This window comes from Notothenia coriiceps, unplaced genomic scaffold (assembly GCF_000735185.1).
Source record: "Notothenia coriiceps isolate Sejong01 unplaced genomic scaffold, NC01 NC01_scaffold00018996, whole genome shotgun sequence".
NCBI classification, from domain to species: domain Eukaryota; kingdom Metazoa; phylum Chordata; class Actinopteri; order Perciformes; family Nototheniidae; genus Notothenia; species Notothenia coriiceps.
In genome coordinates, this window is record NW_011351697.1 from 1,259,566 (window position 1) to 1,278,898 (window position 19,333).

Consider the following 19,333-nt stretch of genomic DNA (forward strand, 5'->3'; position numbering starts at 1 on the left):
GAAATGGGGGGGGGGGGTGGTAATGGAGAGGGTATACTTTTGCCATTAAGTGGTTGGTGTTTCAACTTGTTCTCATACAGCAACACAACAAGCCAAAGCCTACTGCACACACACATCATCTGAGGCCATTTGACCTCATACTGTGGCATCAAGTTGATTCAATCTCCCGAAATACATCAAGGAATACTCCAACCCCCAAATTATTATTTGTATTTAAGTAACTGACCCTGCCAGCCCTTGAAAAATGAGAAAAAAACTGAAAATGCATGCGGTTTATGCAGAAGTGTTTTAGAATGTACGGTTTGCACAGAGTTTGTAAACAGATGTTTTTATATAGTTTTGATGTTACTACAATTCTTTTAAAAAGTTTTTCATTTTCAGATTCTATCTTTCACAAGAATTTCTTCACAAATTCAAGTGACACAGGGTAAGTAATGGATATACAAATGGTCATTAAGATCAACGCATTCCCTTAATTCCCTTTCTTTTTTTATAATGAAACGTATGTCCTCATTGTCTATTTGCTTTTGTATTTATTTTGTTTAAATCCAATGACATTGTGCTGAATAACCTTGTATAAAATAGAACATATGGCCAACTTTGATGCAACATTTTGGAAAGGACCTTTCTTGTCTCAATATCACAATGCTCATATGCACAAACCAAGTTCCATTAAAAAAGGACTGGCCGCTACAACAAATGGGAGCAAATCCCTTCAGCTAGGTTTACAAATCAGTAGAGGTGAGGCTGTTACAGCAGCAGATTAATGGCCATGAGTTGTGGAATGTGCAGAGCATTATTTTCTTATTTTAATTCCAACCTAATAAAATAAAATGCTATACTCACATTTGTTGAGTGGCCTGTCATGAAGCAGCGCTCGCAGTGCTGGTGCCAGTGCGCTCTGTCTCTGCAGGAGTTGTAGAGGTGCCCGGGCAGGCCGCAGTTGTTGCAGTGCTTGTTGGGACATTCACTGGACAGGTGGCCTGGGGTTCCACAAAGATAGCAGGGCACCAACTGCTGCTCACACACGCACATAAAAAACACACATAACACAGTTAGTAGTTTTACATATTGGTACTCATCAGAGTGTATAAGCTGTACACGCTACGGTGCACTGAGTTGAACTGACTTTGGACTCTGGGCAGTTCTTGGAGAGATGTCCGTTCTTGCTGCAGTTTCTACACTGGACATTCTTGTCGGTGTAGTATCGGTTTGACAGCCGCGGCCCCGTTGCTCTTGCACCCTTGTCTCTGTTATAGATCCCAGCCTGAAACATACACAGTTGATACTCTCATTATTTATTTAAACATGTGTATAGAAAAATCATGAACATCTTAGAATTGTATTTCCAACTAATTTTGACTGACAAAAACAAGTGACAATATATAATACATAGCCTACGGTTATACTTATTATTTTTGGAAATCACACATTACTTCTTACATATTACTTTGGCTTATATCCAAAAAACTGACAGTCCTAATTATCCAAACAATTGAACTGTGCACTATTCTAAAAATAAGTTTTGGCTCAACACATCCGCCTTTTATTCAGAAAAGGTTTGCCGAAAATGGCTGCCATTTAGACCACCAGTCCAACTACTTTGTAAAAAGCCATCGAACGAAAAGTGGCTAAATGTCAAAATTAATGCTGTCAAAATTATCGCGCTAACGGCGGTAATACATTTTTTGAATTAATTGCGTTAAAATATTTAACGCATTCAACGCATGTGCAGAATGGACCGCCCCATACATCCCACCAGTGGCAGCGCCAGGGTATGGCTGGGGTAGGCTACACCCATACCAAGAAATGGCTTAGCCCCACCATGAAAAATGATGTTAAAGTAAGCAAAATAAAATACGCCAACTCGCGCCGAGAATTGCACAGACAGCAGTTAGTAAGATTGATTTCAGTAGCCACTTGTCTGGAAATACCGAAGACTAGAAACGGTTTTGAAAACTTTTGTCACGTAGTGATCGTCTTCTCAATAGAACATCTTTGATAATGTCTTCTGGCCAATCAGAATCAAGATAACGGCGTGGTGTTGTTGAAGGAAGTCCCGACGGAGAATACTTTTGCTGTAGTACAGGGTACAGGGCATGGGTGCACATAACTGGTACGCAGGTACGCATGCGCGGCAACAATCTGAAATGCGTACCGTCACTTGTGTCACAAAGCGCATTTGCGTACCGACGTACTTGTGAAGCTTTTCCAGAAGGCGGTTAGATCACCGGACGACAGGGTCGGTCTCCGTGTGCACAGACAGGGCTGCTGTTAACGTCGGGCTGTACAACGGAATTGTGCCAAAACTACGCCAACCGGCTGCGGAGGGAGACTGGAGAACTGCGCTAAAACAGCTGATCACAACGTTCACGCTCTGTGGCCACGAAGTACTCAACTAGTCAAAATATACAAATCACTGTAAAAATACTGATGTCTTCTTACGTCCTTATCCTTTGACGAAACCAACCAGCTGGCCTTCTCTTCAGCATCTGATAGAACAGAAAAAAGTATTTACAACAAGGTCACTTTACATTTTAACTGTATACACTTTTGGTGTTTTTATGTTTGACAAAAGGCATCTCATGAAAACCACTCATCATAAACATACAACAATCAATGTAATCAATGGGAAGATTTTTAAAATGATAAAAAGGTAAGGATCAAGAGGCCTTCCTTAATTTGAATTCAAAAGAACCAATGATTAAACATTTGTTAAAAATATTGGTTATCGGTGGCATACATTTTTTACTCAATACAACAAGATTTAGAGCCATAGCTGACAAATTCTAGAAAATATCCAACCCTATTAAGAACTCTAAACCCTGAGGAGTAAGTTCAGTTTCCTGTAAGAGAAGGACACGCACAGAAACTGACACAATGGCAGCCCAGCACATCTGTATGAGAGTGGCACTAACAGCGCCCTGAGGGACGCCCCTGTACTCCTCAGGCCCAGAGAACTGTAACCGACATCCAGACATTGTAACGTACACACAAACACACACACAGAAACACACAGACACATGTACTCAGCATAAATTATGTGCTGATAGCAATGACCCACACAGACTTTCACAAACACATACAGACACAGACACACCCACCCATCGACCCCCACGATTAGCTGGTTGACAGTCTTTAGCCTTTGGACAAACATACAGCCTTGAGCCATAATCAAATATTACAGTCTCCTTTCCACCTCTCTCTCTTTCTCTCTTTTTCAGAGTCTCTCTATCTGCCACCTTATCGCAATTCAGCTTAGCCCTCCTTACTTTGCTTTCTCTCTCTCTCCTCCTCTCCTTGTTTTCTACCCAACTCCTCCCCGGGTGTGAGGGAGGTTATCACCTTTCTTCCCCCGTCAAACAAATTAAAATGGCTGCTGTTTGGATGGGGCTTCTTTCTGCCACGACCTTGATCCTCAAAAAACAAACACACAGCACCCTTGCAAGCAACTCAACGCTGTACAGTTTAGAGCAAAAACGTGTGACCCTAATTTGGATGATTCTAAAAATGAATCAATTTAACATCATTTGCGCTCTGGGTTGATTCATTTGGGCAGATTGAAACCTTTATATATTTTTTTAATACACCTACCAGTGACCATAGACCGTGTACAAGCCACCATAATGCAAATACTTTTCTCAAAAGATGCTCTTAAAATGTCCCCTATACATAATTTAAGCATCTCCAAGGAAGAAAAATCTGTATCAAAAGTGAAATAACAGTCGAAGTTGTTCAAATTAAACGGAATTACTTAGTACCTAGTAACTGTTTATTTATAATTCACTTTAAGGTCTGGTCAAAAAATGTAAAATAATAAAAAATGCTCACTACAATTTTACAAAGCCCACGGTGATTTATTTAAATGCTAAATACATTTTATAAAACAAAGAAAAGCATAAAATCCACACATGAGCGAAACTGGAACAAGCCATTTTTGGCATTATCCTTGAAAGATAATTTAAATTACTATGAAATTGACTGCATGTTGTCAGCTAAGGATCAGTGTACCACAGTTTTCCATCTACCTACCTTAACTACCATGAACAGACTGGGGGGCCTCTGTGTGTGGTGTGTGTGTGGTGTGTGTGTGTGTGTGTGTGTGTGTGTGTGTGTGTGTGTGTGTGTGTGTGTGTGTGTGTGTGTGTGTGTGTTTCTGAAAGCGTTCATGCACGTGTAGTAAGTGTTACACAACAACTAGCATCAAGTCAATGGGCAGCTTGTTGAAAAAAGGCAGGGGTGAAGGTGTGTATGTGTGAGTAGAAGTTCATCTAAGAATGATTGTGTGCGTGTGTGTGTGTGTGTGTTTGTGTGTGAGTAGGCGTTAGTGACTCAACGAAAGTCATTCCCAAAGCGTCTCCCAGGGGGACTTCCCAAATAAAGAGCAGGAAGCTTTCCCTTAATCTAAGGGCCCCCCATCTCACCAACACACACACGGATAAAGGTTGAAGCTCTTTGTCACGGCCGAGGAATCAAACACATGGGGGGGTAGGAAAAGAGGAGAGGGTGGGTGGGGGTCTGTTGTCTGTACACTTGGTGAAAATATGCTAATCAGCCTTGAGGCCTTGCTCAAAACCAAACGAGAGCTGCTTGCTTCATCTTGGCCAAACTGATCTGAAGGAGTCAGGAGCTAAATAAGCAGATGGCAGCGCCTTTTCCAAACAGCTGAACGGACGCGGGAGAGAGGCCTCAGCCATATCCACTGTAGCAATTTCAACTGACCAATAAATCCTAAAAAGGAAATGTATGTGATGCGTCGGGAGTAGGTATCTGAGGAAAACCAGGATCCAGAGTCTTGAAAGATCTCCACATGTTCTCAAACAATCAGCAGAAAATGAAATTGAGAAAACGTTCCTTAGCATGTCAATTTACACACAAGTTTTTATTCTCCGGGACAAGTTGTACATTATCACATCAATCCGTCATCGAGGGAAATTCGACACAATGGCATGGAAGAGGGGGAGACGGAGAAACAGAGGGAGGGAAGGATCAGGGGAAAGAAGGCGACAGATGCTACCTGTCTGTCTCATAGGTACCCTGATTACTAGAAGATGAGGAGGAGAGGGGAGGAGGCTGCGTGCCAGTTCATCAGAGCCGGCAGAACAGAACAAAACAGAGTGTGTGTGTGTGTGTGTGAGAGATTTGAATCCATCCCTTCTACCAGTGAGAACAGACTACAAGTGTACGTGGGGCTAATGAACCATGAACACCCAGCTCTCCTGGGGTGACACACACACACACACACACAGAATATAGGGGGCCACAAGCAGCATAATTCTGCCAGGCTGTCCAGGCACGATGGTTGAAATGTGATAACCCAGGGATGAGACTGGGAAATACACACACATTTTGTAACGGGGTCTCTCCTGACAACCACCCATAACTGTGACCATGTTTCCTGTGGTTGTGTATGTGTATGTGTGTGTATGTGTGTGTATGTGTGAGTGTGAGTATGAGTGTGTGTGTGTGTCTACAAGCCATTTACTCCTCTGTCCCAGTAACATCAAAGTCAGACTTGCCTTGCCCCAAACCCTCTTTCCCTGTCCCGACACTTAAACAGGCATCCCAAACCAGTCTGCCCATTGTACCACGCTGTTGACCAGGCCCATTAACACACCAACCAGTGCACTCACGCACGCATACACACCTACACAAAATAGGAGTGAAAGAAAGGGCCTTGCCCCCTCAAATGGAGGTTATGTTTGATACTGAAGCGACAGGGTCGGATTAGCAACACTATACATGACAATGGTGAGGGGTGGGCGGGAGTGGGCAGGCTGTGTATGTGTGTGTCGGTGTGTGCGCACAAAAAAAGTGCTTCCTTTGTGACATCACCCTTGCCCTGCAGCCTTGCCCTCTGCGAGGTTAAACATACCAAAAGGTTGGCCAAGTCAGACGCACACACAGACACACGCACACAAACCCGTAGCTTTTCTACGCCTCTTTTGTGTGACAGAAAAGTCTGGCCGAGGGTGTAAAACACAATAGCAAAGAGAGCAGGAGAACAAGTCAGATGAACAAGAACAGTGAGAGGAAGAGAGGGGGAGGGAGAGGAGGGTGAGGATGCATTGGTATGGGCCATGGAGCACATTACAACACAACAAAAGAGGAGCTGTCTGAATATCAAGCCCACCGGACAGCAAAGAGCATTCAGGTAGAGGAGTGTTTGAGGAAAAAAGGAGGACAGTGGAGGACTGGGGCAAATTAGGTAGTGAAGATGAAATGAGATGCAGAACAAGAAGGAGATAGAGACTGTGAGCAGATATTTGCCATGCTGCGAATAGATCAATAGCTGAATAGACCTATTATAGATGAAAGCTGCAGATTTCCTTCGACTTAAATACATGCCGTTTCTTTGCCCATCTCCACCTTTACCTCTGTTAGAGAGATATAGGTGAGAAAGTCAAATTAAAAGCATTCTTAAACTGTGGCAAACATTCCTTTATTTACTTCAGCTATAACCGTATTTATTTAACGGGTAGCAAGGTTGTCAACTAATCAAAAGATGGGTGGTTTGATCAGTCTATGTGTTGAAGTGTCCTTAGGCAAGATATTGCACCATTGGCTGAGGCATGAGTGTAAGTTTTTTTTGTCCGGGTGAGGTGACACCGCGTATGGTAGGCTCTTCCACCAGTGTTTGAATGTATGTGTGAATGCTTGTGTTGAACCAACAGTCTTGATAATTGAAGATGGATTTATGTTGTGGACTCCTTATCAAAATCACATTTACAACCTTTCAACTTAAATGTTTGACTATTCAGAAGAATATAGAGAAAACATTTAGTAGTTATTTTTCTAGTTCAAAATCAGATCTGAAGCTGGGGAGGGACGCAACTAGGATCTGACTTGACTGAACCCAATTGGTACTTAACGAATGTGTGTCTCAAACTCAAACCCAGCCCGAGCCAATATATGTTTTTATGTCTCTTTTCCATAAACACTGGGCATCATGTGTATGCAACCGCTGTATGTTCTTGCAACACATGGCAACCAACAGACCAACACCATTTCAATTTTAGGTTTATTTAGTTGATATAAAGAGGAGGACGTTAATCCATACAATTATGTAAAGAAAAAGGATACTGAACCTGGGCAGGTTAGACAATAGAGAACACTTCTCAATATATGATGATTGAAAATAATGTATACCAATCTAACCAAATTACAACTGGTTAGGTCGAAGAACTCTTTCTGGCCTGTGCTTCATGATGCTTGAGGTCAACCTTGATTGCCGTTTGTAAGCTTCTTTGACAGCAACCTTGACATATCAGACTGGCATGTATATTAAGTCAATCTTCAAAAGGTGATCTGATAAACATGTTTTCTGGTCAGAGTTTTGGGGGGTGCAGCTTGGTAAGAAAGGGGAGAAGAAAACAGATGCCATCACCCTGGTTCCTGTTGAATCGGCTTCGTGTTTGACCATCTCATATTTCATCGCAACCCGTCTCTGATTATCCATCCCCCGCATGACAAGCCGAGTGTTCACCCCCTGCCTGCCCATGCCACGTCCTCCCCTCCTTTCTGCCCCCTTCCACACCATGTTGGCAGCCAGGGCAGGGCAGGTGGCCAAACCTGTCAGTCAAAGTACCATCGCCACGCGGCAATACCACAGACACCAATTACCACACAGCAGGGGCGCGGCCTGGCAACCGCATGGCAACCACATGGTCCAATCAGGGTACACAACAACAGGGACCAGAGAAGGCCAAAAAAAGTGAGTGTGTATGTCTGTGTTTGTGGGTGTGTGTTAGTGTGCAGGTATACTGCGGTTCCATATACAAGTTATCCAAAACCGAGCCAGTGAACGTCAACGGGTTACAAAGGTAGTCATTGTGTTGTTTTAATATCCGCTAGCTTTCTATTTAGTGGAGAGTGGCAACATTTATCTCCCCCTAAATGTTGATAATCCTAACTGCTCTTATTGAAACACACACTCCTGACACACCAAATCATGCATCTGTGTTTGAAAAAGCGGCTGAATCCAAATTTGACTAATTTAATTAACCAAAACATGCTGATGATGTTTTGTACCTACCACCCATCACAGCAAAACAAAAAAGCTCTTTTACATTTGATTTAAAATGTATTCTTCTCTAGCTATTTAGGCCACAAAAACTTGGGAACTTTCATTTTGACATATCGATCAAATAATAACATAGTATATGTCTTTTGACTTTAAAAAGGGATAGTTTCACTAACATTGTGTAGTAAAATATATTTATTAAGATTAAAAGAATAAGTTAAATACAAACCCTCCTTTTGGAATGGATATTACCTGGATGCACAAAACTAATATATTCTAAAAACCTGTTTATAATATAATTTTTGAATCTGTATCAAGCATAATGACTTGCACAGTGTCATCAAAAGTAAAATTTAAACAGGTTTCTGAATTATGAGGATTGGGTTTCTTTTTGTCAGTAAATGTATTATCTTTAGAATTGTCTGTGCAACCCTTATTTAAAGTTGAATACTTATAGTTGAGATTTTGTATCAGTATAGTCTAACAAGTTGGTCCCTTTTAGTTTGTTTAAAGAAGAGTATACTTTTGTACTAGTAACGACATTTGTTTCAATCAATTCATTGTTCCTAATGCTCGGGAAGTCAGTCTCCACAGTACAACGACAGGGAAGCGTACTAGCCAACAAGTGTTTTGAGGCTAAACTCATACTTGTGTTTGTAAGCACCTAAAGTAATGCTGATAAAACTGACCACATAATTCAGTGTTTTGGGCGAAACACACTAACACACAATCACGTAGCGTCTGTAAGGGGCAAATATATTTTAATAAAACCAGTGAGTTGCAACCTCAATTTCATTTTTGATGAATTTCCTCCTGCGGGAGTGAACCAGGCAGTGGGCGGGAGGGCGGAAAGACGGGAGAGGGAAGTGGGGTGATGGGGGCTGGGAGGCAGATAGAATTTTCATGATTGTTATTTTTGTTATTATACAGCAAGAGAAAGGGGGGTGGGAAGGGGGAGATAAACGGCGTTGGTTAATCTGAGGCATTTTGTGGAGCGCTCCATTATCGGGCAGGTTGGGCATGTCGAGGGGGTTATTTTTCCGAGGGATCTTTGGCCCCGGTAATTAAGCTCCATTCAGCAAGCCCTGTTCCCCAAATTAAAAATTTGTCATTAAGTGGAATTTACCATAATGCCTTTTTATCTGCCGGCGCTTCAGCATCCGTGCATTGCATGTCTGTGCCAGTGTGTGTGTGGCGGGTAGAGGTGAAAGGGAGGGGGCAACCAATACGAGGTTATACTGTAGTCAAACGCACATACAAACACACACATGAATGCTCATGCACACAATTGCACACACACACAGGCAGAGAGGAGAAAGGGCAAATTGAAAAACTGAAATAATCCTGGACAGCAGCACAGGATTGCATGAGCAAACACAACACACACACCCTTCAAATCCACAGCCTATGGGGTAATTAAATAATGGTGCTTAAAAGTTTTAATTTGGCTTTTTCCTTCCTCATCCTACTGTAACACACACACACACACACACACACACACACACACACACACACACACACACACACACACACACACACACACACACACACACACACACACACACACACACCCACCCCCCTGTGGGACCTTGTGAAAAACATTGCCCAGCTATTATTAGTCAACCCTTTGCATACCGGAGCAAGTGTACTAACCCCAAATGTGTGCGTTAGTGTGTTCTCCCTCTTATCCTGTTGACTGTTAAATTTAACTTCTGATTCCAAAACAGCTCTGCTAGTGCCGATGCTTGCGGAAGAAGTGGGGCAATGAAAAGGGGGGAGAGAAACGAGCCGAGGGGAGAGGGGGTGATTTTGTGGATCTGTGACTGCCTTCGCTGCCTTACCTCACTCAAACCGCTCGCCCCTTATCCTCATCCCAAAAACGTTTTAATATTAATACATATCCCTCCACACCCTTCCCCTTCTCCATCCCCCCAAAAATATCACCACCCTAGGCTACCAGTTAATAAAGCCCTATTGACGACCCCTCCCAGAAACCAAGGAAAGACAATAAGGGGAAAGTTCTCCGGCCAAATAAAGGAAAATAAATTAATAAAGTCCCACGGGACCTCCCTCTGTCCCACTGTCACCCCCCATAATAATTTGATTTCCTATTAAGTGATTGCTTAATTATAATGATTATTATTGGTAATTGTAATTGACATTTTTTTCTCCGCTAGTTTCTGTCCCTTCCCTCCCGCCCTTCTTTTCAGGTCGTCTAAAAAAGGAAAAAAATGAAATGGTGAATGCACAAGGGAGCAAAAAAGACGACGAAGAGGTGGCGTAATTCAGGCCAAAACTGAATAGCGCTTGACAATAGGACAAATTAAATACTATTATAGTCACACACTGCACTGTCCGCCGCAACATACCAAGCGGGATTAAGGTGTCGAGGCTTAGAAGTTTTATTTAATCGTACATGAGAGTGTTTCAGCAAGTGTGTGTGAGCATTTGTCTAGATGTATTATCCTGTAGCTTCAGGGCACAATGTCTGTTGCAGGTCTCTTTAGAGCAGAGATTCTTGCTCTCGATGGGATATTCTGGTTAAATAAAGGTTAAAAAAGAAGACTTGGATTCCCTATGCTATCACCCCCTCAACACACACATTAAACTACAGTAGGGACCTTCTGGTCTCCAGTTTATTACCCCTTCCTTCAGGCTACAGTTACTGAGAACAGGAGGTTGTGTGTTTTTGCTTTAAAAAAAAAGAAACATTGCGTTCATTGTGACGCCTTCGGGTAGTTACCTTGGTATTTAAAATCACAGGAAAGAAAAACACAGCTTCACATGAAAACCGTACAGTGTTGAAAACTATTTCATTTTATGTCACATTCTTTTCTCTATTCGGAACTAAAGACGGTGAAACTTCGTTCCAGTGGGCCACGGCACGGTTATTGGGCTCACCTCAGGCGTGGTGAGGCTGACACCGGCTCTCACAGACACACACACTTTTGTCTTTAAATGCACACACCTTCACACTCCAACAAACACAATGTCCAACCTGGCATCACACCTTCACTTTCACTCAAAAATATTCTCACATTTCTGTAATGCAAAATATTATCATCATCGTATACCATCAATATCTTCATTGATAGTCTAACTATCGAGATTTGATGCCATATAAATCCTTTTCATCTAGAGAAATATTTTTTTCATGCTGCCCGGCCTGCAGTGTACGTGTGAGTGTCTAACTGCAAGTTAAGCCGAAATGTTTTCTACTAGATTATATTTAAATGTGGCCTCTATTTCACTCAGAAGAACAAACAGTCACATTAATACAAATGAGCACCTGCAGCCGCCACCGCAGATGTCTGTGGGTGTTTTTAACTGTAAGTTTCCACGAAAAAATTGAGACATTTTCATAAATTATTTTGACAAAGAGTACTTTCAGACAGGATGGCTTGTCTCTTCCAGATGCAGATAAATGTGGTCTAAATAAATTCTGCATAACAGCATGAGAAAAGTACATAATATCACAGCAGAAGCACACATGTCTGCAGTAACTAATAGCATAATTATCTTATATTAATTCTGCCATGTGAAGGAGGAAGGAAAACCATCAATAAAGTTACATTTCTATAATTATTTAAAATACACCATCACATTCTCAAAACCAAAGTGACACCAATATCAATTGAAAATACATACATTTAATTCAGAATCAACTGTGTCTACTCAATTGACGTAAAAAAAAAGCTTCAAACAAACCGATTCAAATGTGGCCCAATGTCATGAATCTGAAACAGATAAACAGCTGTTTCATTTATCTTGAGATACACTAGCGAAACCAGATTAGTATTAGTATTTTGCATGGAGCCACAGCAGGTCAAGTGTTATCTGAGCAGGTTTGACTGTAAGAACCACGCACACAGACTGACAGACAGCGGCGGATGTCAGCGTGTGCAGACCGATATCCAACAGTGTTGAGCCACTCTGAGATCTTGACTGGAGACAAACCGGCTCTGACCAACAGCATCACCGTGGCCGATCCTTTTCAAGGCCTGTCTCATCCACTTTAGCTTACCCACTCTCATCTCTCTCTCCCTGTCTGACGCTGAGCCCCGCGTTTGACCGTCCACACAGAATTCTTTGGAAGTGCTGCTTCACATGATTTATGATTTGATTTAAATGTATACTGCCGCCTTTCTTCGGTTGTTGGCTTGTGTTAATTAACCTCACTTTTTTAAAAGAAAGCGCTGGGAAAACTATATTAACTGGGATTAAACAGTTGACAGAATTAAACTTACAGTGGATCTGTTCAGCAGTTACATGAACAATGGAGGAAAAATAAAAAGCTAAATGAGATGGACTTATTTTTCCAGTTAGCGGTTTGTGCATACTTTTTGTGAAATTGATATCTAGGCGGATGAAGGTCAATCCAAAGGAACAATATGATAGCTACTTTGCACAAAAGGATATATGCCAGACATTATTATGAATGTCAAATAAATATAGCAACTAGCACAGAGCCTTCAATCTGTTAAGCCTCTTGATGAGCATGGTGCATCCTCTCAGTAGGCAAATTACAACGTAGAGGCCAAAATCAGATTTTATTTTTGACTAATATAAGTAAACCTCACTCTCAACATGATAATGGACACGACCGCTGACTATGGGGATTTTCAATATTACAAAGAAACTGCCGTTTTAATTTTACAGATTACTGTCGTCATTACATTTCTGGGGCTGCCAGCATCAAATGATTGTTCAATCAAATGCAATTTTTAAAATGAAAGCATCAGGCTTTCAACTGAATTTCTACAATTTATTTTTGCATGCGCTAATATTAGGCCTACACAGTAGTCTCATCTAATTTGCATATCCTCTGTCAAAACTGGATAATACAAGTCCAACTATGGCACAGCGATTTTATGTGTGTGTGTGTGTGTGTGCGCCTGTTCAAACACACTGTGTGGTAGTGTGGGTGTGGCGTTACACCTCGTGTGGCACTGGGCAGCCAAGATAAGAGCTGATCCTATCCATGCCTCCCTTCTGCAGCACCCGCCCACCCACAACACACACACCCACCTATAACACACACACACACACACACACACACACACACTCTCTATCTCACACGGACACACACACTGTTTCTCATACACACACACACACACACACACACACACACACACACACACACACACACACACACACACACACACACACACACACACACACACACACACACACACACACACACACACAGTGTGGTACTCAACAGGCCATTGTAATCTAATTTTACAATCCCAATGCCCACAACCACAAAACACACAGAAGCAAGCTAAATCCATATTTTCCTTGTACAGTACACTGGCATGTGAGTTAGCATTAAACACACTTCAACGTATACAGAGGCCAACTGAGGTCTCTGAGTGCAGGAAGCTACGGGAAAAAGCTTCAGGCCCCAAGCAGCATTACTCATTCACACACATATGAAGGTTCAGAGTGAACACACGCCTTAAATATGTGTGTGTTAAAAGCAGTAGTATACTGCTTTTAACACACACATATTTAAGGCGGTAAAAAATTTGTTTTATACCTAGGCAATCTAGACTGCATGATAAAACTGTAAAGAACAACACAGAAGAGAGAAAACCAAGATTAAGGAAGGGAGAGGAGAGGAAATGAGCTTACCTTCTTATTCTGTGAGTTAACCTTTGGGTACAAACATAAAAACACACTCCTTTCTCTCTAATTCACCACGACTTTCATTGAAGCACACTCACACATCAACACACACTCTGATGTGATCGGCCACCCCGATAGCAAGCCAGAGCTGCTCTCTAAGCCTCAAACAAAGTTTGGTGTGCACTGACCAAGACCGAGGGGACAAAAAAGTGAATGAGAGAACTGGGGGGAGCAACAGAGAAAGAAGAAAAAAAAAAGTGTGACCACTGAGTGAAGTTTAACCACTTACGATTCAAGTTTAGCTTCAGCACACCCCGCCTACACCCCGGATTCATTCACGGACATGTACACGCACACCTCTCCGGGTGGGAGAGGCACTGAGCTGGATTTTGGGAAGCCCTGCTTTTTCTCTGTTGTTCCATCTGATTGCTGCTGCATGGCTGCCGGACAGGCAGACGGCCCTCGCTCATCCCCCTTTTCTCTATCTTTTCTCTTTCCCTTATCCACTGTCCCTACAGATCCACCCACCAACAGCTGCCCCTGTACAGCCAGTCGACAGATAGCTCCTGAGGCTGAGTGTGCATCGGCGTGTATGTGTGTCCATGTATTTGATAAAAAAACATATGTGATGGAGTGAAAAAAGATTAGATTGTAAAAGTATGTGAACAAGTGACACCGTGTAGGAGGGAGTCAGAATGAGAAAGAGGATGAAAGGATTCAATTTCTGTAGGGTGAGAGGGGGAGACTAAGTGTAGTGAATGTGATTTGATGGTGATGCTGAGATGGGGTTTAGGCGTACAAATACTATTAGTCACTGCTGTGCAAACCTGTTACTCACACACTCGCACAAATATGAAAAACTAGCTGGGCTCCCGGGCTACAGGAGTCAACACACAACATAGCATGGCACATAAAACCAGAAATCAATTGTTTATTTTTCCAACAGCCCTCGGTTATAAATATAAAGGTTATTACAGTGATAAGAAATCTACCTAAGGCTGATTGTATCGATGCATTTCTTCAGAAAATAAAAAGGGCATGTGAAACATATTCTCTCGAACAAGAAAATAAGAACTTATTAACCTACACCAGCTATGCAGAAACAATGGGCGAATAATCAAAAGTATATCACCGTTTGTACTGCTTACAAATGTTCATCCTATACTGCTTTCATCCTTAAGTCCACTTTAAATAGATATACTTTACCATTTCCTACCATGAGAAGATGATACACGTGCCAACTAAACTGCAATTTGCAAACAATTATTATCTTGATTTATCAATCAGTCTACAGAAGGATCAAATATATAAGGGTCTTGTATTTGTGTCAGTCGATACTCCAAACCCAAAGATCTTTAATTTACAATGATATTAAAAAGAATCAAGCAGCGAATTCTCACATTTGAAGAGCTGTTACTATAAAATCATTGGGATATCTTGGGGATTTTATTTGTTTAAACCAAAAATATTTGTTTAACATTCGATTAATCAACTTATTGGCCAATTGTTTAAGCTTTAAACTCCACAGCCGGTTATCCTTGATAGCGAAAAATATTTGTTGGGGATTATTATTTTCCTTTATCTTCTTATTTTGTCATCACTTATTTCTTTCCCTTGTGCAATCCATTGTGGGACAAAATAGTCTACAACAACAGCAAACTAAATATATGATATCTTGCATGAAGTTTTTAGTTAATAAGAGAACAAAGTTGAAGGGTTTCCCCAAAGAAATTTGCTTATAAGAGGTGATGCCCACAGATTTTCAATCAATTTATTATTATTATTAATGCTATAAAAACACTCAAATAAACCCTAGCCGACAATGTTTATACTTTTGGTATTGTTAATAAATTGCATGAAAAGATACAAATCCACATTGTCAGTTTGCCATTAAGCGCAGTTTGACCATGTTGGTGCGCCTTGGTGTCATGTGACTATCAGAAGTACAGTAATAGTTCATTTGATGGGGACTATTTTAAGCTGTGGATTTATTTTATAAACATTTGGTGCACGTGGGGTGTTTACAGCAGCAGTACTGACTGTTGATAAACTAAAGTGCACATGTTCATCGTAATGAATGAGTATGTCACCCAGGCAACAGTGTTCCTCATTGATGCGTTCTGAATAGTTTGTAGACAACAATGGGGCAATTAGCCAAATCAGAAAATACTTGTTGGGATCAATTCATAGTTGATTTTGGTGTCTTTGTCGGGTTCATGGCAAAAAAATATCATACTTGTATTTATTGAATTATCTTTTTCCACATTTTTGCCCCTTTTCAAGTGTGAACACAAGCAACACACTCAACGGCTGCTAAGGGATCACTATGTAGAATCAAATTATCTTGCAGCTCAAGACTATTGAGGCTCGTCCCTCAACTCTTTCTGCCTTCAATTCCTTTTTTTCTTTTTTATAAACCCTCCCCCATTCCTCCCACTTTAAGGCCCCTTCAACATCACACCCATGACCCCCCATGTGCAGACATGAGGTCAAGCTCCAAAGATCACAGAGAGACGCCAGATGAGAGAGAGAGAGAATGAAAGAGAGAGAAACAGAGACCTAAAATCCTCCTTTCCTTCCAAAAGCAGGCCAAAACCTCAAGCCTTCCCACCAGCTCCAGAACCCCCCCCCCCTTTAGCCCAGTTGTGTGTAGAAGAGGCAGTGAGCACTCTTGCAGAAACATCAGCCCAGGGAAATTCAAATGAGAATGAAACAGTGAGAGAGACACAGAGAGAGGCAGAGTGGGAGCACAATAGTGGGAAAATAAGATAAAAGAATGAGATGGGAGAGAGTTAGGTAGGAGGGAGAAAAAAGGGGGAGCCAGAGAGGTTGCTGAGACTGCAGGTTAAGATAATGTGTAGATCTGAGGAGATTTGCGAGGAACATTTTTATTCATTTTTTGATTACTCCCATCTCTCCCGACCTCTCCTCCTGCGTTGTTGTCTCTCCGCTTGTTTGTTTTTGGCATTAGCGTTATGACTGTTGGTATCCGTGTATGTACACATGCATGCTGATTAGAACTGGAATATTTTATAAAAACACAAATATTCAAACTTGCACAAGCCCTCACGCACATATCAATACATAATGCACATAAACATACTTAAAGATGCATCAGAGAAACGAGCAACTGGGCAGACAGTGCCAGGAATGCTAAGAGCTTACAAACTCGTAAGGAATGCAGGCACAGATGCTACACACACACACACACACACACACACACACACACACACACACACACACACACACACACACACACACAGTNNNNGATATCCCTGCCCTAATGCCAAAGTAACTGGCAACTGAATATGTGTCGCCGTTTGACGTCTATGTCTGGACCGCTGCGTAAAAAGGAGGGTTTCAGCCCCATTACTTCTCTTCTTACTTCTATAAGAATAAAACACGGAGGACGGAGATCTCTTTTTCTCCCCCTCTTCTGACAGCCCAGCAGCTGATCTCTCCTGCAGGGGGGCGTGGTCAGCTGCAGCTCACAGAATCAGCCCCCTGCAAAAACAGCGCTGGAAAGAGCAANCATACTTAAAGATGCATCAGAGAAACGAGCAACTGGGCAGACAGTGCCAGGAATGCTAAGAGCTTACAAACTCGTAAGGAATGCAGGCACAGATGCTACACACACACACACACACACACACACACACACACACACACACACACACACACACACACACACACACACACACACACACACACACACACACACAGTGTAACCCATTGCTGTGCCCACTCCTTATCAATGTGCTGCAGGTAGTGTTAGGAATGAGCTGGACCGAACAAAAAGACTCACTGCTTCCATTCTCTACATATTCAAACGCACAAAAATCATTTCAATAAAGTCTGAACAATGCACAAAACACCCAGTACAAACACATAGAGGAGGTAACCTATAAACAAAAGACATACCTGCGCTGCTGTCAGACCCTCCCTCCAGGTTAAGTGAGATGCTCTGGTCTCCGTCCTGGTTCCCTGGACCCAGGATCATCCAGGTCTCCAGATCATCAGATGACTCGGACTCAGAATTTGATTCAGACTCGCTTGAGTCAGACTCTGAGTTGCTGGAGACCACCGTCACCGGGACGCCTAAAGTTCTTTTCTGGGTTCCCTAGATGACCAAACAACAACAACCATATTGATGTAAATACAAAGCTTTAAGTTGCACCATTATGCACCTTTTTTTGTGTACTGATCAAACTGCTGACAAGCTAAGAATTAAGAGTGAAAAATAAAACAATATCACCTATTTCTTCATTTGCCAGCATACAAAAATGTACAGCTCGAGTTAAACATTTCTGGGAATGCTCCACCACAGCAGCAAGTCATTTTCTAATACTGTTCCAGTTCAACACGCTCAACAGAAATCAATCAGCTGGCTGAAACTGGCCACAGGACAGTAGCTAGACCACAAAAGCAGCCAGTACTGTGAGTTTAGTAGGAAACCCTAAATGGCCCAAGTGGGAAACATTAATTCAAAAGCATACTGTGATGGTCTTACAGTTTCTAACCCTCTAAACTTATATTTTTCTGATAAGAAAACATGTTGTTGTGGTGTGTTTAAGATAAATTATTTGGCCAAGAAGAAGGCGATACATCAGTCTGCCACTGGTGCTGCTAGTTCTTGGATGTCAGTCTGGTGTATCAATGTATTTGACATTGTCACAGTTGATGCTTAATCTACCATTGCCATTTCAGGATAACTCGTTGGTCCACCCCGACGGAGTTCATATTGTAGCTGGAGACTTTAATCATGCATGTCTAAAAAATGTGCTTCCCAAATTTGTACAATATGTACGATGTACCACCAGAGGAAAGAATACACTGGACCGAGTGTATTCTCAACCTGAAGCATTCCTACAGAGCGGTACCACTCCCCCATTTAGGACTATCTGACCACCTCTCACTGCTTCTCATCCCAGCTTACACCCCCCTCAGAAGTAACACCAAGCCGGTGGTCAAATATATCAGAACCTGGCCCGAGGGGGCACTCTCACAACTGCAAGACTGCTTCGAACACACAGCATGGGACATATTTGAACAGGCAGACTTGGAGGAACACACAGAGGCTATCCTACATCAAGTTCTGCACAGACACTGTAACTGTGGAAAAACGCATTCGGGTCTACCCAAACCAAAAACCATGGATGACAAGAGTGGTGCGGTCTCTCCTGAGTTCCCGTGACACAGCCTTCACGTCGGGGGACGCAGCCCAGTACAGCATGGCAAGGGCGAATCTGAGGAGAGGCATCAAGGCTGCAAAGGAGGACTACAAGGGAAAAGTGGAGGAGAATCTCGCTCATAACAACACACAGTGCGTTTGGCAGGGCCTTCACCAGCTAACCAACTATAAGGGCAAAACATCTGGCACTACTAGAGCTGACGCCCACCTTGCAGAGGAACTAAACCACTTCTTTGCCCGCTTTGAGGCTAGCAGACCCCCCCACTTTTCTACCCTGCCCCTGTCCCTGCAAACTACCAGTTCCATACCACCTCCACTCTCAAAGAACATCAGGTGAACATTTCAGAGAGCCCACACCACTGCAGCAGTTAAGAGGGCCCAGCAGCGACTACACTTCCTGAGGGTGCTTCGCTGCTGGGCCCTCTTAACTGCTGCAGTGGTGTGGGCTCTCTGAAATGTTCACCTGATGTTCTTTGAGAGTGGAGGTG

The 19,333-nt window shown here is 42.4% G+C and overlaps 1 protein-coding gene across 1 annotated transcript in view; it reads right to left on the reverse strand.

The window, feature by feature from the left end:
• Nucleotides 1-18,545, reverse strand: part of zcchc7 (zinc finger, CCHC domain containing 7) — a 31,373-nt gene extending 12,828 nt beyond the window's left edge. The window contains exons 1-5 of the mRNA XM_010778060.1: nt 18,525-18,545; nt 17,576-17,774; nt 2,446-2,492; nt 1,130-1,267; nt 847-1,017 (exon numbers count right to left, since the gene is read on the reverse strand). Coding sequence (XP_010776362.1) covers nt 847-1,017; nt 1,130-1,267; nt 2,446-2,492; nt 17,576-17,774; nt 18,525-18,545 — 576 coding nt within the window. The remainder of the gene's footprint in view (nt 1-846; nt 1,018-1,129; nt 1,268-2,445; nt 2,493-17,575; nt 17,775-18,524) is intronic.
• Between the last annotated feature and the right edge of the window lie 788 nt (nt 18,546-19,333).